Source organism: Sorghum bicolor, chromosome 6 (genome assembly GCF_000003195.3).
Source record: "Sorghum bicolor cultivar BTx623 chromosome 6, Sorghum_bicolor_NCBIv3, whole genome shotgun sequence".
NCBI lineage: Eukaryota > Viridiplantae > Streptophyta > Magnoliopsida > Poales > Poaceae > Sorghum > Sorghum bicolor.
Window position 1 is genome coordinate 51,658,781 of NC_012875.2, and position 16,233 is coordinate 51,675,013.

The window sequence follows — 16,233 nt, forward strand, 5'->3', positions numbered from 1 at the left end:
AGCTTGTCCATACGACCATATCACGTCTCTTCCCCAGGAGGCCAGGACGCCACGGACCACGGTGCTTCGACGGAGCAGCAAGCCAGTAGAGCATGAACCGTTTGTGTGCGTCGGTGACAGTCAAACCCTCCTTTGCCACGAGCTACCGAACCGGCTTTCAAGCAAGGCGCGAAACAGGCGCGACAAGCCATCATCCTCTGATTACCCGTCGGTGCGGCTGGGCCGTTGACTTGCATTGCACACGCAACGCCGCCGCCTCCATGTGGGGAAGCAAACGCGAGCGCCTTCTATAGTTTATATAAATACCCCTGTCGAGTTGGATCGGATTATCCATCTCTCGCAATCTAGGCGTTTTCTCTCCTCCTGTCTTCGCTGCAAGTTCGTGGTCGATCCAGCAACCAGACAGGGCCGACCGCGGAGGCCGGAGGAGGGTGATGGCGCAGCAGGGGACGCTGGAGGTGCTGCTCGTCGGAGCCAAGGGCCTCGAGAACACCGATTACCTGAGTACGTACGCTTCGGCACGTCTTCTCTCTCTCTCCCCCCCCCCCCCCCCCCCCCCCCCCCCTGTTTTATGGTCGACTTCGACTAAAACTCGGCTGCAAAATAAGTGACCTTGCCTGAACATTTGTAGCTCCACTGCTCTCGAAGAAGGGGTGTGAGTTCTTGCTAACGATTTTTTTTTTTTTTGGTGTGGCTGGTCGCAGGTAACATGGATCCCTACGCGCTTCTGCAATGTCGCTCCCATGAGCAGAAGAGCAGCGTTGCATCTGGTATATATACGTATCTGTTCAGCTTCATATTAGATACTTTAATCCGTTGAAATTATTGCTTTTGTAAGTTACGTTTTACTAGTAATCGAGAGTCTGCTGTCTGCAAAAGCCAAAATTAGAGTTAAGACTTAAGATAGCAGGTAGTTCTAGCTCAGAAACATAGAACTCTAGTGCTGTTAAAGCTAAAAAACTATATGCTCAAGTTACCGTGTCATCTCATGTGACTCTAGGCACATACACTGTGCAAGTAATAAGGCAGCACACTTGAAGAGTTGAAGACGTTTTAGAAAATTACTCGCCGTTCTGTACCTCTATGGATCCTTTAGCCATTTGAAGCAAACGGCAGGAGCGCTGCCTCTCAATTAAGGAAGGAAAGAAAGAAGTTTATTTACAGTTCGCAACCTGCTTAGACGGGCTCAGAAATATTAACACGGGCTGAAAAACACGCTAAACACACAACCAATGAACAAATCCCCGGCTTGCTAGCCTCCCCTTTCTGAAGCCCGGATCCTTCAGCCTTTGGCCTCCCTACCAATTTGTAACTTTTGATTGGCCCTGCTGCAAATGGCCGGAGAGCAATTTGTAACTTGATCTGTTTGTGCACTGGGCACTGCAGGCAAAGGATGTGAGCCAGAATGGAACGAGACCTTTGTGTTCACCGTCTCCGATGGCGCAACAGAGCTATTCATCAAGCTCCTCGACAGTGACGGTGGCACTGATGACGATTTTGTTGGTGAAGCAACGTAAGTAATCACATTCTGTAAGTTGTAGCTCGACCAATCCGGCCTGCAACTACTGACAGCGACGGTAGTTTGGCGCCTCCCTCTCGCGGTTTGCAGTTTTGGAGATGTTTTGGGATTCAGGCCTTGTTTAGTTCCCAAAAAATTTCAAGATTTCCCGTCACATCGAATCTTGCGGCACATGCATGGAGTATTAAATTTAAACGAAAACAAAAACTAATTACACAGTTTGTCTGTAAATCGTGAGATGAATCTTTTAACACTAATTAGTTTATGATTGAATAATATTTGCCACAAACAAACGAAAGTGCTACAGTACCCAAAATACAAAAATTTTGCCAACTAAACAAGGCCTCAGTTTTAGCGTTCGCAATGCTTATTTCAATCGAGTGCGCTGCTCTGTTTTTGCAGGATTCCCCTGGAAGCAGTTTATACAGAAGGAAGCATCCCTCCAACTGTTTACAATGTTGTGAAAGACGAAGAATACCGCGGAGAAATCAAAGTTGGTCTCACATTCACTCCAGAGGTAACTATCTCACATAGCCCACTCACATCCATGTTAAAAGCTGACACTCAGAAGTCTCTATCTATAATCTATTATAAAAATGCTTTTGTGATTTAATATGTAAAAGTTTGTTTTCATCAAACCAGAGGCAAGTTTATCAGATTGCTTTTTCCTAAAAATTTATGTGATAGCTGCCGCCGGGTGTGGATGTTTCTTTTGCCTGCTTTTGCTTTTCCTTCTGTCCGTGGCAACAATATATATGCACTTTGCGATAGTGCGTCCCTTATCTATCTTTTCTGTTGTTTTTTTCCATTTCCCTGAAGATTAGGAGCTGGGTTTTGTTCTGAATTTATCTACAGCCTGCTGAAACTGAAATGTCCCTTCTATGAGCAGGATTCTCGTGATCAGGGTTTCTGAGGATAAGTTGGCGTGGCTGGAAGCACGCAGTCGTCTTATAAGAAGCAGACCGATTCTTCCTACTGATGTATTATTACTGCAGTTCATCAGTCGTCTTATAAGAACCCTGCAACTTATATTACTCTAAAAACCAGTTCGACAGTTCCTGTATTTGATCCCTTGTCCTGTACTGAAACCTGTAATAATGGTGCTGGCCACTTGCGTGAGCTACGGCTGACCCCCACTCTTGATGTTCAGTTAACTTGTCGCGATTACAAGAGGCCGTGTGACTGCTGCAAAGATATCACCTGTCTCCTCTTCCTTTCCCCTGGCCCTGAGCCCTGAAGGGTCTCCATTCCGTGTTCAACGGGGACAGGAATGCAGGATCACTGAAATCATCTTGCTCTACGAGACTGGACATCTCGTGCATGGAGGTAGCATGGTAATCAGCACCGTGCAGCATGCCTTCCTCTGACATCCATGTCTCGGATGATGAGACTAGACCATGGCTTAGCGTTCACTCAACCGCATTCGCATGCAGAGATGGTAGAGCGGCCCCGGACGCCGGCCGGCCCCCGGGGTCTTCTTTGACCTTCCTTCCGGGCTCCGGCTAACTGCATGCACTTCATGGCCGTATCTCTCTGCCTCCCTCTGCCAATAGATCACTAGCGAATTTTTTATGTCCTAGACGACGATCCTTGCCATGTGATCGATCTGGCATCTGGGTGATAAGATATGTAGGATGCCGGCATGCCGCTGAGGATGGCGTTGGCGTGCATGCTCGCAAGCGAACAAAAAGGCTAGTAACTCGAAATCATAGTTTCAGCGAGGCGCGACAAAGCACCAGCTTGTCCGGGCTCCCATGTCCGCTAGCTCACTACGACGTCGCCGCGGCGGCGAGCGGAAATGACGCTAAACACCCTGCACTGCACACTGCTGCCCGGAACTCCGGGAGAAGAAGAAAACAGGCCCAGCCGGCAGCCCGGCCAGCTGCTCCGCTCCCAGCTCTCGCAGCAAAGAACCAAACACAGCAACTCGCAATCATTGCTTCCTCCCTAATGGCCTAATCCCTATCTAATGAATCGAAATATTTGCTCGATCGGATCGGAAGAACATGGCAAAAGAAGCATGCATGTATGTTAATGTACACTCTTGCTCTTGCTCTGTGTTGGAGTGGATCCAGAGCCCTACCCTATATTGCTGCGGCGCTAGCTAATTACAGTTACAGGCGCACATCTATCACTACTGTGTGTGGTTGAGCCAGGGAGAAAACATATGGAAGCTAGCCGAACGAATCGAAGAACCTGCCTGCACGCGCTTGCTTCCTCCTAGTTGTGCAGCGGGTTGGAGCCCTGCGGCACCAGCCTCTTGGACTCGCCGAGCACCGCCTCAGCGTCCCGGGCTGCCGACGTGGGGGAGGGGGACGTAGCCCTCGCGCCTGCCATCGTCGTCGTCGCCGCCGCCGCCGCCGCCGACAAAGCCACTCGCCCGTGCCTCCACGCCGCCACGTCCGCTCTGGGAATCCTGTGGCCGCAGCAGCCGAAGGAGGCGAGCTCGGTCGCCAGCAGCAGAAGCATTGCCAGCAGCATGGCTGGTAGCCGTGCGCTCATGCCGTGTCTCTCCATGTTCGATCGGGTTTCGGGGCCGTCGGGCCGGGCGCCGGGGATGTGGCGCGGAGCGAGCGAGGCTGCTGGGAGGGGGGAGGACGAGGACGCCAAGCGCTCTGGTCTGGTAGTTGTGCGCTGCGTGTCGTAGGCGAGTGGTGCCGGTGCCGGCCGGCGCGCGCTGCTAATAAAGAAAAGATGGGGCCGGTCACCGTTAGTCTGACTCTGGAGTCAGTGTGAAAGAAAGGTTGTTCTTGTCCGATGGAGAGGTGGTCACTTGACTCGCTGAAACAACAGCCGACCTAACCCATGTTCGTGTCGCGCAAATCTCATTTCATGTGGCTGATGCCTGATCGCGAGACAAGCTTGCCGACGTGCCGGGCCGCGGTAGTCGTCGTTGCGTCTAATTTTGCCTAAAACTGTGCGTGTCATGTCCCTGTATCTGTCTGAGTGGTCAGTGGATGAGTGGAATGTACAGTTATAGACGATTGATTTTCGAGAGATGACTATGTACACAGTAACCCGCTTCCTTCTACTTAAGCCTCTATAGCTAAATATAGGAGGCTCTGATAAAAAACACACTCTGGTAGAATCCCAACTCAAGCCTCTCAATTTAGGTTGGACACCCAAATCTACCTCCATTCCCGTAGAATAATAGGGCTCATCCTTGGGCCTCTTCTGCTTGTTTTCTCCCCACGCCGTGCTCACATTGCACCCCCTCCCTTCCCCACGAGCGCCCCCTCTCCCTCCACCGCGAGTAGCCCCTCTAGCGAGCTCAAGAGCGGTACCCTGCCATGGTCGTTGTGGGAGCGACCCCCGCTGGCCACGCCTTCCTCCATCGCGACGGAGCAACACATTCGCGCCTCTCTCCGCCACGCCGTAGCAGCACGACCGCACCTCTGTCACGGCGCGCTTCCCTAGCCGCTGCCATGTCTGTCGGCCTCCCTAGCCATGGACGCCCACCTCCCTGCCATGGTCGTCGCAGCCCCTGCTCGCGGCACCTCCCTTCGCCCTCTACCGTGCCAGAGTAGCACAGCTGTGCCTCCCTCTATCGCGTGGGTGAGCTTCCCAGCCGCTCGGGCGCACTGCCCAGCCGTGAAGCTGCCTCCATTTGATGCACAGACAAAATCTGTGTGCATAGGATGGGGAAGTAAGGTGTGACCCAATGACATGTGGGTCTGTTGTGTCATTGTGTGTTGATATGCAATTGAGGGGGGAGGGGGGGGGGGGCTTAGGCCTTATTTAGTTCACCCCAAAATCCAAAAACTTTTCAAGATTCCTCGTCATATCGAATCTTACGGCACATGCATGAAGCACTAAATATAGACGAAAATAAAAACTAATTGCACAGTTTACCTGTAAATCGCGAGATGAATTTTTTAAGCCTAGTTACTTCATGATTGGACAATGTTTGTCAAATAAAAACGAAAGTGCTACAGTTTCGAAAACCAAAAAGTTTTCGGAACTAAACAAGGCCTTAGTTTAGGTGTTACTGCTGGAGTAAAATAAATTTGTTGGATCAACAAAAATAGGGATGAGCACCCAAATCCAAAGTAGGAGCCCTGATTTGGGTGCTCTGCTGAAGTTGCTCTTGGGCTCATAATATTTACATTGTCTAAACAACACTATTCTGATGGAGTTGTGATGACGATGGATGATTTTTTTCTTAAATACGCAAAAGATTTACATATTATTATAATCTATATCTCTTATAAAGACAAACTTCACTAGCTATTTCTAGTGCCATGCAAAGTGTCCACATCAGCATCCACTAGGGCATTTAACTATCTCATCATGCAAAGTGTCAACATCATCATCCATTAACATATTCAACTAACATGTCATTATGTCTTCGATAAAGCTATTCACATCAGCAAATCATATTATTTATTAACATATATTGTTGTATTACCAACACTATTATATTCCTTTTATACCGCGGCAACACGCAAAGAATCCTCCTACTTAAGGTAGAAATGTTTGACCATATAAACAACACACTTGTAGCAAGTGCCCTAGAAAATCTAAAAAATTATAATTATGAGCTGGACCATCCTAGCATATATAGATTTAAATTTCGATATTACACAAATGACAACCGAGAAAAAAAGCAGAAAGGAGTGAGCTTGCGCCTCCACTACTACCAGCACGACTCATTTTTGACATCTTGGAAGAGCGCTCACAACGCTTTGATGTTGGAAGCGTTCGGCCCAGCTTCGTAGAGCGCCTTAGGGCTTGTACAATGCATAGGCTCTTATAGAAAGAGAGAAAAATACTAAACCATTATAAGTGTCTCTAAAAAAAATTAACCCACAATGGTGTGAAACGCTTGCATGTGCTCAACTGCCAGTCGTTGCGTGCATCCTTCTCCGCGAGATTGTGAAGAACCTGTCCCGGCGCCGCTGCTTCGCGAAGCGCCGCGTGCGTCCGTAAGCGCCGGGCTTGCTGCATGCTCGCATGCAAGACTCCACGCTGGCAAAGAAATTTGTTGTACCGGTCAATAAGCGCCTGGCGTTGTACAGGCCCTTAGAGGCCTTTACTAAGGCCTTGTTTACTTCTACCCAAAATTCAAAACTTTTCAAGATTTCTGTCACATCGAATCTTTAAACACATGCATGGAGTATTAAATATAAACGAATAAACGAAAATAAAAACTAATTGTACAGTTTGGTCGAAATTTATGAGACGAATCTTTTAAGTCTAGTTAGTCTATGATTGGACAATAATTACCATAAACAAACGAAAGTGCTACGGTGTCACGAAAAAAATTCGAGAAGTAACTAAACAAGGCCTAATGCGCTTGGCGTTGACAGACCGGAACCCAATTGTTACACTTCGCTTGAAAGTAGATACCTGGTGCTTGTATTTTATACAGAAAAGCTTCAACGTGACACTTCTGCATTCCACTATTGTTTGCTTTTATCCCATTTCCATCGGTCTTACATCAACTTTATACCTGCCCTGTCATCAACACTGCTTCAATAGTATTTTTCAGCAAAAAGAATATTATTTTTCTCTTACAACATTTTTAGAATTAGTATAACCATCAGTATAAACTAAATTTCAGTGAAACGAACAGATTTAAATATGCAAATTATCGCATAATGAATGACAAGTACGGAGTATACCTTGTTTACTTCCCAAAAATTTTGCAAAATAGGAATAGTAGCACTTTCGTTTGTATTTGACAAATATTGTCCAATTATGGACTAACTAGGCTCAAAAGATTTGTCTCGTCAATTCCGACCAAACTGTGCAATTAGTTTTTATTTTTATCTATATTTAATACTCCATACATACGTCTAAAGATTCGATGTGATGAAGAATTTAAAAAATTTTGCAAAATTTTTAGGGAACTAAACAAGGCAGCAGAGCTTGCACCCAAGTCAATTCACAGTGGTTTCTGCGGCAGCGGGCCAGACCGACTTGTCTCCAAAGCCCCCAAAAGGCAGGCCGCAGGCGGCTTTCATGACATGACATGCCCACCAGGTTTGCCGGGTTTGGGCCTCTCGGTCCAGATGAGGCCAGCCAGTAGCCACGCATTTCCGATGCCCGACCCAACCAAAGCACATGGACAGACGCGAGCGATTGCGAGGGGACCGGAGAAGACACGGCACTGCCGTCTGCTGTGCTCCCGGCTCCCCCGCCCCGCACCACAAGCGCGTGCGCGCCGTCAAGTCTCCTCTACAGCAACTTCCACCGCGTACTCCCTCCCTCGTCCCGTCTCCAAGTTTCGCGGGGGGCGAAGGTTGCTAGCCAGAGCAGTCGCGGTCTGCGCTGCGGCACCGGCACGGCGACGAGGTGGGGATGGAGTACCGCGACAAGCTGGTGCTCGCGCCCATGGTCCGCGTGGTAACTCCTCTCGATCCGAGCCCCTCCCACGAATCCGTTGGCTGGAATTTTGTTAGCCGATTCCCTTCCGGGGCGTAGGACTTTGGATTTGAGCTAGTTCGAAGCGTCTGGATCCCTGGATTTTGGGCATCTGCTTTCTTATATGAACCTAGCTTCATGCCTCTCGATCTAGATTCTAGAACTGGAAAGCTTTACGCGTTCCGTTTTATGTCAGAACTCAGAAGTGGAACAAGTATGAGACTAGGTTGTGACTTAATATGGGTGCTGTCCGATAGATGACCGTAGCAAGCATGCGACTAGATTGTGACTTAACCTTTCGCTTTTCCTGCTTCCAGTGAAGGAATGCAATTATGAATCATTGGTGGAAACAAGTACTAAGTTGATCAAATAAACTCTAGAGTCTAGACCTTAGGGGTTTAGTTATTTTTGACTTTAGGTTCTTCTGTATTCTGTTGAATTTTATGAATAGACAATATCATTTAGTAAATGAACACGCACCGTTTCCCTTAAATTTTAGTTACTGATCACAAGTTCAAAAGGTTTTGATTAACAGCTCAAGAGCATCATCACCCCCCTTTAGCTTGTGTCATGTTGTTCATCTCATGGCTATGAATTTTTCGATTGTTCTAGTTCTAGTCCATGCTTCTGAATTTTTCCTTTGCAAACTTACTATCAAATGTAGCATCTGCCTTATTTCGTTAATTATTTTTGCAGGGCACCTTGCCATTTAGGCTACTGGCTGCTGAATATGGTGCTGATATTACTTATGGAGAAGAGATTATTGATCACAAATTGTTGAAGTGTGAGCGTGTTACAAATGGTATTATAGTTCAATTGATATTTGGCATCTGATGTGGTCTATTGGTCCGACAACTATCTCCGCTGCATTAGTGTTTTAGTCTACTTATCACCTGCTTTTAAGATCTAATATGTTGAGTACCATAGGACTGCAAACAACTTTACCCCAATAATGTTGCATCTGAAGTCGATAATTGGGTATATTCATCTTAAAGGACTATTGGATGATAAAATTCTTGTAGTTGGGGATTGGGGAACGATTGGACGAATGCTAGAATAACTTTATGAGTGCTTCATGAAGTGAAGAGAAAGCTATTTGAAATGTGAAGCTTGGGTGGCTTCATAGCACTTCCAGTATTTGTCTTATTTATTCCGTATGTTGTTAAGAGTTATTGCATTGCTCTGGGCTGTATGATTCGGCACATCCTAATCATGTGGCACATTGTTTACCAGAATCTCTTGGGACTACTGATTTTGTGGAGAAAGGGACTGACAGTGTAGTTTTCCGTACATGCCCAGAAGAAAGGGGTAGGGTTGTATTCCAAATGGGCACATCAAATGCTGTGAGGGCACTTAAAGCTGCTCAGCTTGTGTAAGCTCTATTTCTGAGACCTTTTAGTATCCAAATCCTGAAGTTTCTAACATAAATTCTGTGTTTGTACCAATCGATAGCATTGGGCTACATACTTTTGCTTTACATATTTCTTTAACCATAGTATTTTGTCCTCACAGGTGTCAGGATGTTACTGCTATAGATATCAACATGGGCTGTCCAAAGTCTTTTTCGCTTAGTGGAGGGATGGGTGCTGCATTACTCTCCAAGCCTGAGCTTATACATGATGTACATTTCTTAATTGATTCCTTTTGCCTTCTCTATACCCCCATATACCCACTGCTCTTACTCAGGCTATGCATAGTATACAATATAGATTTTGACAACATTGCGGAGGAACTTGGACACAACAGTGACATGTAAAATCCGTCTTCTGAACACACCTAAAGACACTGTGGAGTTGGCGCGCCGGATTGAGAAAACTGGTGTTCCAGCTCTTGCTGTCCATGGAAGGTAATGACACATAGAATTTGTATTTTGAGTTATGGTGATCTGGTAGATAATCGAAACAATTCTTACTCTAGCTTTGGAAGCATGCAATTACTATCTGCATTTTTCAGTGATGTCAATATCTCCACCGCTTTTCTTGAGTATGCCCTTTTCTAATTGGTTTTGCTTATGTTGCTCCTCTTTGAAACCGCAGAAAGATTAAAGATAGACCAAGAGATCCTGCCAAGTGGGATGAGATAGCCGATGTTGTGTCAGCGCTGTCAATTCCTGTTATAGCTAATGGAGATGTCTTTGAGTATGAGGATTTTAAGAGAATTAAAGATGCTACAGGTTTTTGTTTCTAACTTTCTATTTGCCCTGTCATCTGTTAGTTTGCTCTGTTTAATTTGGGTCTTCACCTCTGTCAGTTAGCAATCTTGAAACTGCTTTTTTTTAATATGCATCTATTCAGACTGCCACAAAACTTTAATCGTTTCCTGAACGCTGTATGCCATTAAACAGCTGAAGTAGCTATCACTTCATTTTTCATGATGAATGCATATAAAATGGTTTCTGAATAAGTGACTCTGAGATACTTTCATCCTTGCTACATGTTGTCAAATGTGTATTGGTAGATGGACCTTCGTTTCTTGTTATTTTCAATTGTACTTGATATTGTTCCTATAACTGTTAGGTGCTGCTTCTATTATGGTTGCTAGAGGTGCCATGTGGAATGCCTCTATCTTTTGTGCCAAAGGAAAAACACCTTGGGAGGATGTCAAGAGAGAGTATGTACGAAAGGTATTTAATTTTACTGTTGTGTTTGTGAGAGGATATCCTGTTCATTCTGCATGGGTACAAAAACATACTGAAACTTCTATGAGTGTCTATCAAAAGTTCGGAGTTATGTGCACTTTTTCCCTCTTTTTCAGCCTTACATTTGGCACTGACATCATATTGCGTTATAACTATGTGGCAGAGCATATTGTGGGACAACGATGTGAAGAGCACGAAACATACCTTGAAAGAAATGATAATGCACTATTCTTGCCTTGAACTTCCTGAGGGGAAAGGTGTTATTAAGTGTGATACATCAGAAGATTTAGCGTAAGTTCAGACAACTGTATGTTTTTGCATTATATGTCCATCGATGCTACTTGGAGGTTTGCAACATGTTACTAGTTTACTCATGAACAATGTTATCCACTGATTGTTGTGTCCATCTGTGTTACTAAAATTTGTGCTATGGTAAAAATACGATATCACCTTACTTTCACGGTAGGTCCAGGATGCTAACTATCCATCCATGTCATGTTTCTGATACTCCAACCGCCTCCCCCCAATCCACCCACACTCTTTGAAAATAGTGGATTCATATCACCTTGGTCTGTTGATTTTCGAAATCCACATTGAAAAGCCTGCCGTTGCTATCCACATGTCCTTATGAAAATTCAGCAGATCTTATTTTCTTAACTGTACATCACTTATTCTGCAACATGTACTGTCCACATATCCTTCCTTGTTAGTTCATCGTAATGACCAATTTCTTCTAATCTTGCAGGAGACTATATGGGGAGGAGGACTACTATAATTTTGTTGTTTCAAATAGGAAATGAATACAGTTTGGTGCTGTGAGCTTTCATGTGTATCAGGTATCTATTTTGAAATACAGTGGGTCTAGAGCTAGTGAAAAAGGAAATAGTATTCTGTGAAATTGATGAAAGTTATAGTGTTTCATGTCGTGCACATGTGGTACTTGTTCCTGCAAATAACAATTATTTGCAAAATAAGTATGTTTGTTGACAAGGATTTCAAAACTAAAACTGGTTCCAGGTCCTTGGCCAGCTAGCCACTCCTAGTAGTTCTGTAAATTAGCGATTAGGGTTTGTAAATGTATGATACTGATTAAGATGTAAAGAACTGGCTAAACTAAATGGTATTTTCCCCGACCCAGCAAAATTGGTGAAACCTGCCTGAAACTTGAAGAACGATGTTGTTCACTTGCATGATTAAATTGCAAATCAGAGGCACCCACAATGTAAATTCAAAAGGTTTTTTCATAATAAAAGGTTGCAATAATTAGTGATCAATGGGTAATGTAGCAGCACTCTCAACTTCATGATTTGCTGAACCTGTATGTCTGCCTAACAATCTTAGTCTGATAGTTTCTCTCCCTCTCTAAAAATGTACTACTAAGAACCTGTATATCTGCTGAATCAATCTGCGTATCTCAGAAAAATAATATTACCAAGAGAAACATATTGTAATGTAATTGCTGAGCTCAATGTGACAAGTCCAAATATTCCCATCATTACTTGTCACGAGTTGTCTTGCAGTCTTGAAAATGCATAGCAATTTTCAGTTCTTTGGGCCTGTTAAACTATTAATGGTCTTTTAATTTTTTATTTGCCAGCTTTCTAAGCTAACAGATTTTTTTATTATTTTATTTTTGTTTTTGCAGCTTCTGCTTGGATTCCTATCTCACTTTTTATTACTGGGATTAGGAGGAATCTGCCCTGTCACCAAGGAAAACGATTCGCCATTTTTGCGCTGTCTGGACGTAGGACCACTAGTCCAGTAAGGGTTTTCAAATTGGGGGAAAAAAAAGACACTGGAGCTGCTGATCTTTCCCTTCTACTGGTAATAGATAGGTGCATACGGCTGGAATTAATCAAACACCAGATTTTTTAAAAAAACTGATACTAATCTAGACCATGGAAATTTTGTCATGTATTGTTGGTGGAGATACTATGGTGCTTTTGGGGGAATTCAAATAGACTTCGACATGTTGACTGTACTGTTATGGCCCTGTGGTCTAACAGAGTTTTCATGATATGTCTTTGACTGGTATTTAGCCTGGCACTTAATATTTGCAACTCACCTCATGCAGTATGGTAATGTCTTTATGTTTTTTTTCTCGACGCATTGCTACGTATTATTGTATTAAGAACAGTCTACACAATGCCGCTAGGGGCAAGGAGGAAGAAAAACACATAACTAGGTTAACACGCTCCACAGAAAGTAAGTGAAAAAAACGACCAAGACCAAGAAAGCCTATACCGAACCGATATCTATTTCTGCTTTACAGGGTTTAGGGTTCGGTTCCTAGATCAACCTTACAATGAATTGTTTTTTTTTCCTGTTTATGTAGGCTTAACTAACTTTTCGAGGGAAAGTGCTTTGGCACCTCCACTGCCCCCAAACAATTGTGCTCTGACACTTGTTGCGGCATGGTTGCTCTTAATGTAAAATTAATTCAATGCAGTTGATCTCACAGCACATCTTTTTTTTTATCTTTGGTGGAGCTCCAATCTACTTCACACATGCTCTGTATCTGGATGGGCAAAGGCGCAAAGCCTGCATCAGCCATGACATCATAAGACCTGCATCAGCCATGACCTCAAAGCCTGAATCACCTCATACTAATATGCATGCATGGTATTCCCCTTCCACAAATCAGTAATATCTCATTCATACTCCATATATTCTGCAGGTAGAGCAATTATTGGTGTTTTATATAATAAAAGACGCCATCTTTGAGTTACCCAAGATGCAGAAATGTCGTGCAAATCGAAGGCACCGAAGAACAGTCGAGACCTAACTTTGTTGACAAGCCAAACCTAGCCTTCAATTCTCTTGGATCGAAATGGTTACTATGCCACAAAATGCGGGCCAAATAACTTTTTGATACCATTGGAACGTGTACTAGTGAGTTCTTAAGTTCGTCTTCAACTTGAAGGCTTAGCAGTTATTATAAATGGATGAACCCTGCACGCTCGGACGCTCCCTTGAGACCTCAATGCAAGTTCAGGCAGTCACTCAGTCATGTGCAGTGGCTTGGGATTTGGGATATCAAACCTCAATCTCCAGGTGTGATTAGTAATTTATTATAATCTGAACACCAAGCTATCCCGAGCATATCTTTACAGTCAAGTCATCCACACTACATTCAGTAGCACTGCTCACTGCTGCGCTACACTACACGCACCAGGTTCTGAACTTACACGCGCCAGGTACAGAACAGGAGTGAACTCCAGTAGACACTGGGTACGGTAACTAAACCTTCAAGACGATCAACACTCATCTCCCTCCGGACAGGTCAGATATGGTGCTGGTCCCCGTCGACGTCATCGGGAACGACATGATGTAGGGGTCGAAGCCCTGGTCCTGCATGAGCGACAACATGTTGAGACCCTGGTACGTCGGCGACAGCTCCGGCAGCGGCGCGTCGCCGTCGAGGTACTGGACGATCTGACGCATGCCCGGGCGCGCGCCGGGCAGCGGGTGCGAGCAGAGCAGGCCGAGCCTGAGCACCAGGCTCGCCTCGCGCTCGACGAAGTCGCCCCGCAGGCGCGGATCCACGGTGTCCGTGACGGAGCCGGCGCGCCAGCGGTCCAGCACCCAGTCCACCAGCACCAGGCGGTTGTCGCGCGCGTCCTGCACCACGGGCTTCCGCCCGCACGCCACCTCCAGCATGAAGGCGCCGAACGCGAACACGTCCGACGCCTTGGAGGCCCTGCCCGTGTGCCCGAGCTCCGGCGCCATGTACCCCATGGTGCCCACGACGTGCGTGGTGTGCGGGTCGGTGCCGTGGTCGTACAGCCGCGCCAGCCCGAAGTCACCCAGCCGCGCGTTCATCTCCCTGTCCAGCAGCACGTTGCTGGCCTTGATGTCCCGGTGCACCACCACCTTCTCCCAGTCCTCGTGGAGGTACAGCAGGCCGGACGCGACGCCCTTGAGGATGCGGAACCTCTGGCCCCAGTCCAGCGTGATCTTGCTCTGGTCGTAGAGGTACTTGTCCAGGCTGCCGTTGGGCATGTAGTCGTAGACCAGCAGCAGCTCGCCCTTGCGCCGGCAGTAGCCGAGCAGCTGCACGAGGTTGCGGTGCCGGAGGCGGCCGATGCTGACGACCTCGGCCACGAACTCCCTCATCCCCTGCCTCGACCCGTGCGCCACCTTCTTCACCGCCACCTCCATCTTGGACGACGCCAGCACGCCCCGGTACACCCTGCCGAAGCCGCCGATGCCCAGCAGCCGCGTGTCGCTGAACCCGTCGGTGGCGTGGAACAGATCCTTGTAGGAGAACCTGTGCGGCCCGAACGAGGCCTCCCACTCCTCCTTGACCTCCGCGTACATGCGCCGCCTCCGCAGGAACGCGAAGACGACGGCGGCCACCGCGAAGACGAGCACCGCGGACGCGATCGGCAGCACGATCTCCAGCGTCTTGGACCTCGGCTTCGGGAACGTGACCGGCAGGGTGGGCAGGGCGGAGATGTTGAGCGCCGGGGCGGCGCCGTTCATCTTGAAGCTCCATCCCAACACGTAGTGCCGGCAGAAGAGGATGCCGGTGGCCGACGAGAAGCCGACGTAGGCGGTGTCGTCGATGACGGAGGAGAGGTTGACGGTGGTGGAGAGCAGGGGCTTCTTGGGCCGGGCCACCGCCTCCAGGGGCGCCATGGTGACATTGACCTGCATGGTCTGGCCGTCGAAGTCCACCCACACCTGCATCGCCTTACGGCTCACCAGGCTCATGTTCCTGAACGCGCCCGTGGCGTCGTCGTAGTAGCCGGCGTTGTCGGCGTCGACGGAGTTGAGCCCGTTCACGTCGACCCCGACGTGGTTGCCGCTCATGTCGTTGAACTCGGAGTTGAGGATGGTGTCGAACTCGACGGCGAACAGGTGGTTGGTGGCGTTGCCGTTGGTGGCGGAGCTGACGAGCCCCATGAACTGGCCCGGCAGCGCGGAGGTGAAGTTGCTGCTCTTGGCGACCACGAACGCCATGCCGTGGCTGCTGAGGTCCTCGTACGCGCCGATGATGCCGATGACGAAGGCCGTGGAGAAGGACTGCATCGCCGCCGTGGCCGTGCTGCCGTTGGGCGCGCGGTGTAACCGGAGCGGCGCCGGGTAGAAGGCGTGGCCCTTGAGCTGGTTGGTGCCGTTGGTGAGCATGAGCAGCCCGTCCGGCGTGACCGTGGCCATCCCGTCGAAGCTGAGGTTCGCGCCCTTGAAGCCGTCGAAGACGAACTGCTCGTCGGCGGCCCACGCCGCAGGCAGCAGCACCCCGCCGAGGCCGAGGAAGAGAAGACGGATGAGGTGTGGCGGCGGCATGGCTGCTAGTTCTGAGCCTCGCTCGAACGGTTGGGGAGTGGCGAGTGTGGGGAATGATTTGGCCTCTGTGGCGTCGTCAGGTCACGGGCAGGCTCCCGGTGTTTAACGCGGCAGCCGTATGCGTCTTTACCTTTTGGGGTCCTTAAGTCCTTTGGCAGTGTTGTCAAAAAAAAAAAGCCCTTTGGCAGTGTGAAGCTGACCAGATTCGCACGTCATCAGTGAGTAACCAATCCTTCATGGCTTCATCATCAATCTAGTACGCGCGACGCCGGATGGTGAGTGGAGTAGCATCCGTAAAATCTCATCTCGAGCCGTCGCTGTTGCGGATGCTTGTGCAAGCGGGACGCGGACGCCTCTACCAGCCGCGGATACGATCCGGGAGGTCAATGATCAGCCGCAGCGTCAACGTTTCCGGCCG

At 47.7% G+C, this 16,233-nt stretch overlaps 4 protein-coding genes across 4 annotated transcripts; 2 read left to right on the forward strand and 2 right to left on the reverse strand.

Moving 5' to 3' along the window:
• LOC8082880 (elicitor-responsive protein 3) lies at nucleotides 156-2,689 on the forward strand. Its single transcript, XM_002446795.2, has 5 exons — nucleotides 156-504; nucleotides 705-770; nucleotides 1,387-1,513; nucleotides 1,922-2,036; nucleotides 2,409-2,689. The coding sequence occupies exons 1-5, from the start codon at nucleotides 435-437 to the stop codon at nucleotides 2,430-2,432; spliced, it is 402 nt and encodes a 133-aa protein (XP_002446840.1). The 5' UTR covers nucleotides 156-434; the 3' UTR covers nucleotides 2,433-2,689.
• LOC8082881 lies at nucleotides 3,216-4,165 on the reverse strand. Its single transcript, XM_021464109.1, has one exon. It carries the CDS (start codon nucleotides 4,034-4,036, stop codon nucleotides 3,740-3,742), a length of 297 nt encoding a protein of 98 aa, XP_021319784.1. The 5' UTR covers nucleotides 4,037-4,165; the 3' UTR covers nucleotides 3,216-3,739.
• LOC8056045 (tRNA-dihydrouridine(20) synthase [NAD(P)+]-like) lies at nucleotides 7,563-12,587 on the forward strand. Its single transcript, XM_002446796.2, has 10 exons — nucleotides 7,563-7,867; nucleotides 8,582-8,687; nucleotides 9,119-9,257; nucleotides 9,398-9,506; nucleotides 9,595-9,731; nucleotides 9,922-10,058; nucleotides 10,402-10,508; nucleotides 10,687-10,814; nucleotides 11,269-11,359; nucleotides 12,169-12,587. Exons 1-9 carry the CDS (start codon nucleotides 7,823-7,825, stop codon nucleotides 11,321-11,323), a joined length of 963 nt encoding a protein of 320 aa, XP_002446841.1. The 5' UTR covers nucleotides 7,563-7,822; the 3' UTR covers nucleotides 11,324-11,359; nucleotides 12,169-12,587.
• Nucleotides 13,551-15,982, reverse strand: LOC8082882 (L-type lectin-domain containing receptor kinase IV.1). Its single transcript, XM_002448182.2, has one exon. It carries the CDS (start codon nucleotides 15,813-15,815, stop codon nucleotides 13,788-13,790), a length of 2,028 nt encoding a protein of 675 aa, XP_002448227.1. The 5' UTR covers nucleotides 15,816-15,982; the 3' UTR covers nucleotides 13,551-13,787.

Coding starts and splice junctions, on each gene's coding strand:
- LOC8082881 (XM_021464109.1), bottom strand. CDS start 4,036: ATGGAGAGACACGGCATGAGCGCACGGCTACCAGCCATGCTGCTGGCA.
- LOC8082880 (XM_002446795.2), top strand. CDS start 435: ATGGCGCAGCAGGGGACGCTGGAGGTGCTGCTCGTCGGAGCCAAGGGC. Junction 771..1,386: donor GAAGAGCAGCGTTGCATCTG/GTATATATACGT, acceptor TGGGCACTGCAG/GCAAAGGATGTGAGCCAGAA. Junction 1,514..1,921: donor GATTTTGTTGGTGAAGCAAC/GTAAGTAATCAC, acceptor CTGTTTTTGCAG/GATTCCCCTGGAAGCAGTTT.
- LOC8056045 (XM_002446796.2), top strand. CDS start 7,823: ATGGAGTACCGCGACAAGCTGGTGCTCGCGCCCATGGTCCGCGTG. Junction 8,688..9,118: donor GTGTGAGCGTGTTACAAATG/GTATTATAGTTC, acceptor ATTGTTTACCAG/AATCTCTTGGGACTACTGAT. Junction 9,507..9,594: donor AGCCTGAGCTTATACATGAT/GTACATTTCTTA, acceptor TATACAATATAG/ATTTTGACAACATTGCGGAG.
- LOC8082882 (XM_002448182.2), bottom strand. CDS start 15,815: ATGCCGCCGCCACACCTCATCCGTCTTCTCTTCCTCGGCCTCGGCGGG.